Consider the following 10,884-nt stretch of genomic DNA (forward strand, 5'->3'; position numbering starts at 1 on the left):
TCACAATACCATATAAAAATACACACACACACACACACACACACACACACACACACACACACATACACACACACACACAAAGCCGGATAGCTAAAACACTCCTGAACAATAAAAGAATTGTTGGAGGTATTGTTAATGCCAAAGAGGGGAGGAGAAAACCACTCACTGACCCAAATTATCATGGCCAAATTAATTAAAGTAAGCATTAATTAAAGCAAGCATGTTTATTCATATACCTTAGCTTCCTCCTCCTGAATTGGAGTTCAAGAGGTCAGCATTTAATGTAAGGAAGACAAGACTTTTATAACTCAGAGGTATGGTGTTTACAAGTGGGAGATTTGGTAAGAAAATTAGGTGGATTTACAAAAGCAGAACATAAGCATAACAAGTTAGGACATCCTGAAACAAAGACAGGGTTGCAACTTGGCATAACAAGGTAGTCATAGGTTGTAATATCACTTTTTGAAACATAGATAGGGTTCTAAGATGGTTGCAAACAACTTTTTGAAACAAAGACATGAATGCCATTCCTAGAATAAGCAGTACAAAACTGTCTATTCTTACAATGTGGAGCTTAGCCCAGTCCTTGAGAAACAAACGTTGAATCATAGACAAGAATGAACCTACCTTGTCTTTACTATAAGATGACTTTGACTCTAACATGGCAGCAGGCTGGATATTCAGTAAAACCAGTCCCAATCTCAAATTGTACTATACAGCTACAATTTGAAAACAACATAACATTGGCACAAAAAGTAAAATGTTGATGAATGGAAAAGAATTGAAGACCCAGACATAAGAACATAAACCAAAAGAAACCTGATTTTTGACAAAGAAATAATAAGTACACAATGGAAGAAATACAATATCTTCAATATTAAGTATGTGTCAAACTTAATTTGTACATAGAATGCAAATATATTCATGGTTATCACACTCCACAAAACTCAGCTGCAAATGAATCAAAAAGAAAATTAGACATAGTACTACTGGAAGATTAGGCAATTCCTCTCCTGGGAATATACCCAGAAGATAGTCCAACTGGTCATAAGAACACATGCTCCACTATGTTCATAGAAGCCTTATTTGTAATAGCCAGAAGCTGCTAAGAACCCAGATGTCCCTCATTAGAGGAATGGATACAGAAAATATGGTACATTTACACAATGGAGTACTGTTCAACTATAAAAAACAATGAATTTATGAAATTCTTAGGCAAATGGATGGATCTGCAGGGTATCATCTTGAGTGAGGTAACCAAATCACAAAAGAAGTCACTTGATATGCACTCACTGATAAGTGGATATTAGCCCAGAGACTTAGACTACCCAAGATACAATTCACAAAACACATGAAACTCAAGAAGAAGTAAGACCAACGAGTGGATGCCTTGTCCCTTCTTAGAATGAGGAACAAAATACCCATGGAAGGAGTTACAGAGACAAAGTTTGGAGCTGAGATGAAAGGATGGACCATACAGAGACTGCCATATCCGGGGATCCATCCCATAATCAGCCACCAAATGCAGACACTAATTGCATTTGCCACCAAGATTTTGCTGAAAAGACCCTGATATAGCTGCCTCTTGTGAGGCTATGCCAGCACCTGCCAAATACAGAAGTGGATGCTCATAGTCATCTATTGGATGGAAAACAGGGCCCCCAATGTAGGAGCTAGTAGAAGTACCCAAAGAGCTGAAGGGGTCTGCAGCCCTATAGGTGTAACAACAATATGAACTAACCAGTACCCCCAGAGCTCAAGTATCTAGCTGCATATGTAGCAGAGGATGGCCTAGTCGGCCATCACTGGGAAGAGAGGCCCCTTGGTCTTGCAAACTTATGCCCCAGTACAGGGGAATGCCAGTGCCAAAAGTGGAAGTGGGTGGGTAGGGGAGCAGGGTGGGGGAAGGGTATAGGGGACTTTCAGGATAGCATTTGAAATGTAAATGAAGAGAATATCTAATAAAATTTTTTTAAAAGAATGGATACATAATATGTGGTACACATACACCGTGGAGGAATACTCTGCTATTAAAAATGACTTCATGAAATCTGCAATTAAATGAATGGGAATAGAAAGCATCCTGATTGAGGTAACCCAGAATTTAAAGAACACATATGGTATGTACTCAGTGATAAGAGGATACTATCACAAAAGCTCAGAAAACTCATGATATAACCCACAAAACATATAGAGCTTAAGAAGAAGAGCAAAGTGTGGATGCTTCAATCCTACATAGAACAGAGAACAAAATAATCATAGTAGATAGAGGGAAGGAGGGTCCTGAGAGAGACAGAGGAGGGGAGGAAAAACAGGAAAGGATCAGGTGTGAGAGGAGACAGAAGAGAAGTACAGAGGATCAGGAAATTGAATAGAGGTGTGTAGCAGTGGAGGATGTGAAACCTGGGGTAGCCACTAGAAAGTTCCAGAAGCCAGGGAAGCAAAAAGCTCCCAGGACCCAACAGGGGTGGCATTAGCCAAAATACCCTACAAAGGAGTTATAGCACCTAGAGAACATATCTGTTGGCTAGACAAGGCCCCCAGTTGAGAGATGGGGCCACCTACCTATCTCAAAAATATGAATGGTTACAGATAACCATCAGACTAAGCATTTGGAGACCAAAGGGCAAGGACTGAAGGATCAGAAGTGGTTTGCAACACGATAGGAAGAACAAATTCGAGCCAATTTCCCTTATGAATATCAATGCAAAAATACTCAATAAAATTCTTGCAAACCAAATCCAAGTATACATTAAGACAATTAAAGTTCTTTTAAAAGACTGTATTTGGGGGGGGGGGAACCACTGAGGCTGTAGAGAACGATTCTTTTTACCTATCTGTAAGTCTAAATCCAAGGAATCCCATATCTTCTTATCTATGTGGGCACCAGAAATGCAAACATACATACACACTTGCCACAGCATACAATGGTATAAATGAGTAATGAATTAATAATTTTAAATAAAAGAAAAAGTCTTTTTAAGAAAAACTCAGATGATGCTTTGACTGAATATTTTTCAGCATAATTATTATTCTGTTATCAGAACTGATTTGTACGAAAGGGGTAATTGTGGGATAGGCGTACATCATAAACTTCTGAAGAGTCAGGATGACTGTGTCATACATCCATAACATGTCTGAGGTGAATGACATGATGAAGTCCATCCAGTACAGGACAACAAAGAAAGACACCAGCAGCACGATGGTCTGTGTGGCCCTTTTCTCAGGGGAGGCTCTCAGATGGTTGATGCTATGAAGATGCTTGCATTGCCTCTGATGTCTGAACAAGATAATCACCATGTATGTGCTTGTAGTCAGCATGACTCCTACAAGAAACACATCTCTAGAGGTTGATATTGTAAAAATAAGTCCCCTGATGATGTAGTTCATGGGTAAGAGTGAGCAAGATTTAGTGACCTGCATCTGGTTGGTCTCACTCACATTGGTAAAACCACCAACATAAAAGATCCGATTAGCACTGAAGGACAAATTAAAAACCCAAATACATAAGAAAACATGGATCATATATTTTTTTAGTTTTTGTTTAAATTTTGCCAACAAAGAGGTGTTGGGACTGATAGTGACAGCCTGGAACACACTCAGGAGGCAGGTGATGCAGATAGAGAGGCCTCTCATCACTCTGAATAAGTAGAATGTTGTCTTGCATTTGAAGTCATTCCCAATGTTCAGTGACTCAAATATGTCTGCAAGCAAAATATCCCCTCCAATGAGGACCATTATTATGTGAACAAAAGTCAGTTGACAGGAGATCAGGTCTGTGGTCTTAGGTCTGTGACCTAGGATTATGAAAACATAGAAAAACAGAAGAACTGTATTGGCTAGGACTCCAAGTCCGGTTTGGAAATAAAGAACATTTTTGAATGAGAACATAAGTGAAGAATGTATTCATCTTAACGGCATATTGGAAGTTTATTTCATATATCTGAAAAAAATAATGGAGTATACATCAAGCGTGTGATACACTGGAAAATATATTTATATCATCAGTCTATTTTTCCATATTAGTTCTTTATTAGCCTGGTTTTTTTTTTTTTTGATGACCCAGACTGTGCATCATAGTCTATATTCTACATTCCTTCCATGTGTCTCCTGTATAAATATACTTGTGTGTGTGTGTATGTATATGTATGTATATGTGTGTATATATATATATATATATATATATATATATATATATATATATATATATAGCGAAAAAGACAAGTATACATATATATATATGTGTGTATATGTTATAAATAATAAATGCATTCATACATATTTATATGAAATTTAAAACTTGTGAACCTGTATTGCACATAAGTCTCATGGAAGAAAAATCCAATCCTATTGATTTAAAATGTCTCATTTTATTCTTAACATCTAAAGCAGTAGTTGGAAGCAAAGAGTATTACTCACATTTTTACAGCTGAATAAAACTTATGTTGATATGGAAAATAGTCACAAAAGATATACATAAAAACTGAGGTGATTCAGTTTTATATTTCACATTTACTGTGCTCTATTTTGCAAGTATGTTTTGACTCATAATTCTAATGAAATCACAGTGCTAATTCATGATAATCCCACTATTTTAATTACCAAAATATCTTTCTCAATTCATGTATTTTTATGTTCCTTTTTCTGTGAAATCCAGACTACAAATTAAAGACATAGGTACAGGTGGAGACTACTAGTGGACTTTGCACACCCTATATCCATTACTTATGGTTATTAAGGCTCATAGACATTTCCAGTTTAGGTCCCATCCCATCACCTTTTGTGAGACTTCAGGTTTAAAGCACTAACTCTCAGCTACAAAGACAAGTATTAGTTTTCATTTGAGGGGGGATTGTAAATTGTTAATAGAATGGGGAGTTGTGGCTTTTCAGCTATCCATGTTAATATTTTACCTACCTACCTCTTTCTTATATATTTATCCCCTTCCACTCTCTAAGAACCCTCCTCCCCTTTAATCTTTTCCTAATAAGATACTTGTACCCTGCAATTCTGCTCTATATTGGTCCAATGCCCAGTCCTATGTTGCCATAGGTTCACTTTTCCTTTCCTGATTTCTGTAGTTACTACACATTACAGAATCACATCTGAAGATGTGGAGCTAGGAGCCTCCAACAAGAGGGAACATGTGACATTAAGACAATCTCTATTTTCTATACATTATGACAAACATGGGCTTGCTGAAAATGACCACATAAATATGCTAATTGGTAACTTCTATTTTGAAAGAGATTCCTTCCCATTCAGTGAAAAACAAGGTCCCCATACATCATCAGCACCCACACAACTTTTACACGTTCAAACAACAGTCTTAACTTTGCTATCCATGTTAGTTTTTTTGTGGATGAAATGGAACTTAGTACTTTTTAATAAAGTAGGAACTCATAGCTCTTACCTGATACTCTTAAATAATTTAAATGCATGAACTCTTATTTGGAACTTAAATGTAGCAAAGGAGTAACTGGAAACGTACAAGTATTGAGTAGAATATTATAACTTCACAGTTACAACCCAGTTCCCTTGAGATGAAGCAGCAGCAACAGAAGTATCACTGCAGAGACTGTGGGGAAGCCATCATTTCTGAGCTTCATCACAAGTTGTATGGTGTTAGTTTGGAAAATATATGAGAATGTTGACGTCAAATGTGTGTGTGTGCATGTGTGTGTGTGTGTGTGTGTGTGTGTGTGTGTGTGTGTGTGTGTGTGTGTGTGTCTGAAAAGAAAGGAGAGAGAGGAGAGAGAGGCATAGATATTATTGGACAACCAGGTCTAAGAATAGATAACAAGCATAGTGTGTTATAGAGCTGCTACTGTGTATATGTTTACATCACATGAATGAAAGAGTAAGAGTCATATCAAATATGTATGAACTAAAATGAACATAAAGGGAAATGGAGGTATGTCCTCTGTTTTCTGGGTGACCTGATCAGATCCAAAATGGTCCTGCCTAGGGCACCAATGCAGACTTAAAGTAAATTATTCAAAACAAACTTAAAATTCTAGATTACTTGCAAACATGAACTCATATTTCTAACAACTGGTTTTTATGTCACTGATACCCTGGGCCAGGAAATTAATGATTGTTACTGGCATTATTTTGTTCCATCTCATTCACATTAATATTATAATTTGACATTCTCAGTTTTCCACTTAGAATTTCTTTTACTTGTGTTTGTGTGTATGAGAGAAATACAGACAGACAGACAGACAGACAGGAAAGCAGGCAGGCAGGAAGGTAGGCAGGCAGGCAGGCAGGCAGGAAGGCAGAGATAGGATCTCAACCAATTTCAGACTGACTTGAATCAAACCTATGATTCTCCTGCCTTATCATTGAAAGTGCAAGGACTGTAGGCCTGTGCAACCACACCTGCCTTCATTCTCCATTTTAATCTCCTATATATTAGTAACTGGCATTCCAGGGAAAAAATGAACTTCTGATATTCATCACCTACACCTAAATTACTTGCCTTTGTGTTTGTGTGTGTGTGTGTGTGTGTGTGTGTGTGTGTGTGTGTGTGTGTGTGTGTAGATTTTAGCAAGCAACTTTTTGTTACTGTTGCAGGAAACCTTACTGACTTTTACTTTAAATAATTTTATAATACTCAAGAATTGTAAATATATTTCTCACTGCTATTGAAAAGCTTACTCAATGTTATTCTGTTGCAATGCTACAAGGCTCAGTTTAGAAAATATGAAATATGAAAAGGAATTCATTTTAATAAAATGACTAATACTCCTAATGAAAATTACATTTGTGTAAGGATAACTTTACAAGCATTTAATAAATGAGGTGAGATTTCCAAGTAATTTTGAATTACCTATGAAATATCTACTATATGAGAAATAATCGTAATAGATTAAACAAGTTTATGCAAAACATTTAAAACTTATATTTAAAACTAAGTGAGTTTTATGATCTCCTATGTCATTAATTGAAACTTTCCTAATAATGCATCAATATATGCAAATGTAACACACTAGAAAATTACTGATAAACACTACATTACTTAATCTATTTTGTAGCCTAAGTCTCATATAATAATTTCATACAGTCAGTTAACTTGAGAATAGAGTAAAAGGAAAATACAAAACAAAATTCAAAAGCATCAACATTATAAATCAAACCCTGCAAAACAATAAATGGTTTTCACTTGGTTTTTACCATCTAAGATGTCTCAGGTGTTTTGTTACAGAGATGGAAAGCTAACACAGATTTCTACACCTAGATGGAACGATGAATTGTTAGAACACATACTCAGTACAATCCTCTCTCAGAGAGGCTCCTTAAAATGTTAAGATGGAGTTACTTTTTAAATATATGTCAGTGTACATTCATTATAAAAAGGAATGCATAATACTCAGTGAACATCTTTATTATATTTGCTTTTCCTATCTCTACCCCTCCTGTTGCCAGACCCTGTCTACTCTCACATATAGAAGAGATCAAACTTCATGAAACCTGAGTTCTTTTATTAATCATTATCCTGATATTCTTATGTCTGCAAGCATCTCAGGTTTACTATTAATAAAATATAGCTCAAAAGTGAAATAGTAAACAGAAAATTCTGTAATTACTTATTACAGAATCCTGTTTCATTCTACCACCTACCTACTGCTCTCACTATAATGAAGAGAATTTAAAAAATAACACTCACCGACTGAGCCTCCCACAAAAAATCCCTGTACAATGGGACCCTAAGAAGTAGTTATAAGGAAGAATTTTCATCAGCTCATCTCCCTCTAGATGTTGTTATCATGTCATCTGGAGAAGGTACTTCTGATCTTGAGGTTGTTATAAAATGGTACCATCAAGTGGAAAAGTGAATTTCTCTAATTCCAGGAGGGCTGTAGGGTAGCAACAGCTGAGCTCTGGGATTCTCATGGATAAACTATTCTCTTCAGGCCATATATATCTGTGTGAATTAACTGATCCCACTTCTTGTGAACAAAACAAAGTAAGAATAATAATATCCCATTTAAAAGAAATATAAAAACAATTTAATTTCCCCAAGGTATCCATAGGACTTCCAAAGCATTTGTTATGCCCTCTATACTTACCTGACAGTGACTTCAGCATGTCATATAGAAATTAACATCTAATCTGCTAAAATTAGGAAAATGTCAATCCTTGACTAAGGGTAAAGGATTTTTCTTACAGAGCACACACACATGAGGTAATATAACTGTATTCTCAGTAGAAATCAGGTTGTGGGGATGGAACTGTAGCTCAGTTGACAGACTGTATGCCTAGAAAGTATTTTGTATGTGGGACACCACTAAAAATCAAATCAAATCTTCAAATTATAGGAACAGGTGACAAACAAGAATTATAAGTCAATGGCAAATATAAGAAATTCAAACGGATCATAGAAGTCACAAGCATATAATTTAAGAAGACCACAGAATGAAAAACAAAAACAAAACCAAGAGCAAAACCAAAATATCCATACATATTTTATATTATAAAATATTATAGTTAAAATGCTAAGTGAACAAAATAAAAAACGAACCAAAAGAAAGGTGAGTCAAAAGCTCTAAGAGAAAATGCAAGTGGCAAATAAATGAAACCCATCAATAGAAAGGTGAATTTCCCTAATTCTAGGAATAGGAACAGCTGATTATTCGAGGTAAACTTTCAAAGCCAGAAATGTCTGGAGCAATACATACCAAGTCCTTAATGACAACCAGTCTAAAATGATATGCCCACCAATACAACTCTAGTGAATTAAGAAGAGTTTTCCAAAACATAGGCAGCCTAAAAATTATATTCAGCAAACTAAACCTAAAGTAATTCAGGAAGTATTATTTTGGGCTGAAGAAAAGAATGAGCATAGGAGTGAGACTGAGGAAAAAATATGAAGCCATAATTATCAAAACAAAATTACCAATAAGATTACAACACCAAAAACCAACAACATGATGATCAGAACTAACACACACATTTCAATAATAATTCACACATGAAAGGCCTGAATTCTCCACTCAAAACACAGAGTGCAGATGAAAATACAGCTGTCTGCTGCCTACAAGAAACACACCTTAGTTTAAAAGACAGGCACCAGCTTTGAGTAAAATGATAGGCAAGAGAACTCCAGTCGAATGGAATCATGAAGACAGCAGGAATTGCTATCCAAATTTCTGCCAAAATAGATCACATTCCCAAAGGGATTACAAAAATCAATACCAGCATCCAGGATTAAGGAGGTCCAGAGGTAATGGTTATCACTACATCTCACTATACATTATTTGGCCTGTATGAAAACAACAGATGGATATCTCAACTCTGAAGCATTCATTCATGGAGAATGACTGTTGACTGTGAGGAACCAAGTATGGGAGTTTCTTCACTTTTTTTTTTTTTGGATGAGAATTATTTTCTCAAGCTGATTAACATATTTCCTGATTCCTATAAGCAGAAAATGATGTCCCAGAAGCTTTTAAAAGTACTTATTTATAAATCACAACATGAGCCGTTTTTTCATTTGACAATTCCAGGAGTAAAACTTTGCATTTCTACTTCAAAGTATACTAATTTGCTCTACATCACAAATTTGTTTAAAAGGATCATAATGTCCTGCATTGTCTTCAAGATATCATTCAGTTCCACTGTATTGATGGGATTGTGCTGCTTGGAACAGAGAAGCAGGGAGTAGCTATGTCTATGTCTTGTTGATAAAATACATGCACATTAGAAGACTGGAATACACTTCTACCCAAAATTCAAGGACATTCTACCTCAGTGATATTTCTAGCAGTTCAGGGCTGTAGGACATGAAAAAATAGGTCTACTAAAGTAGAAGATAAGTTGTTGCACTTAGTCCCTCCTAACAGGGAAGACATAGAATGTTTACTGAGCTTCTCTAGATTGTGGTGGTAGCACATTTATGACCTGAATGCTTTCCACTGGCCTTTATATGAAGGAAGTTGGAAAACTGCTAGCTTTGAATAGTACTGCACTAAGATGATACTATTCAACAGGTCCATACTATGTTGTAGGTTGCTTTCAATGTGGGCTAAAAATCTAACAGACTCAACTTACCTGAGGTTTCTTTAGCAGATAGGGATCCTGTTTCAAGCCTTAGCATGCCCTATACCTGAATCACAGTAGAAGCCCTTGAAATTTGGGGTCAAATATCTACCACCTGGAAGTCAACAGGCTCCCTTTTAGAGACAGCTCTTGGCCCTTTTATTGAACCTCTGAGAAAACCAAACATTTGACAATGGGCCACGAGATTACCATGTGACTCTAACTGGCATATAAGTTTGGTATTATCTGAAAAACCCAGTTATAAAGTTGGATTGTGTAGTAGCCATCCATCAACAACTGGAAATGCTGTATATGTGATAAGGCATCAGCAGGTTCTGAAGGCACAAGAAGAAATGAAAAATGCCAGTGGTTCTACTCCTGTTATAATGTATTCTATCTCCAAACATCCACTATGTTTGGCACTATGGGGTGTAACTTATTATCAGATGATTGAAAAAGATAAAGGACTGAGTCTTAATTAGGTTTTGATTGCTGTTCAAAGACACCATGACCAAGGCAACTCTTATAAGAAAAGCAACATTTAACTGGGGCTAGGTTACAGGTTCAGAAGTTCAGTCCATTATCATTATGATGGAAACCATGGCAGCATCCAGGTAGGCATGGAGTAGGAGGAACTTAGAGTTCAACCTCTTGTCCCAAAGGCAGCTAGGAAAAGACTGTCTCCCACATGATTAGAAGGAAAGTCTGAAAATCCATTCCCACAGTGGCCCACTTCCTCCAACAAGCCCACACCTCCTAACAGTGGCACTCCCTGGGCCAAGCATATTCAAACCACCACAGCCTGCTATGCTGGATGGTTCTGTACACTATGCAAAATCA

The 10,884-nt window shown here is 36.5% G+C and overlaps 1 protein-coding gene across 1 annotated transcript; it reads right to left on the reverse strand.

The window, feature by feature from the left end:
* Window positions 1-325: 325 nt before the first annotated feature.
* On the reverse strand, window positions 326-7,907 carry LOC110289163 (vomeronasal type-1 receptor 100-like). The gene is made up of 2 exons (XM_085840588.1): window positions 7,673-7,907; window positions 326-3,943 (listed from the first exon to the last, which is right to left on the reverse strand). Exon 2 carries the CDS (start codon window positions 3,889-3,891, stop codon window positions 2,980-2,982), a length of 912 nt encoding a protein of 303 aa, XP_085696714.1. The 5' UTR covers window positions 3,892-3,943; window positions 7,673-7,907; the 3' UTR covers window positions 326-2,979.
* Between the last annotated feature and the right edge of the window lie 2,977 nt (window positions 7,908-10,884).

Source organism: Mus caroli, unplaced genomic scaffold (assembly GCF_978045245.1).
Source record: "Mus caroli unplaced genomic scaffold, Mus_caroli_1 scaffold_7, whole genome shotgun sequence".
NCBI classification, from domain to species: Eukaryota; Metazoa; Chordata; class Mammalia; order Rodentia; family Muridae; genus Mus; species Mus caroli.

What these genes read in the sequence shown, in the direction of transcription:
- LOC110289163 (XM_085840588.1), bottom strand. Translation starts at nt 3,891, where the DNA reads ATGTTCTCATTCAAAAATGTTCTTTATTTCCAAACCGGACTTGGAGTC.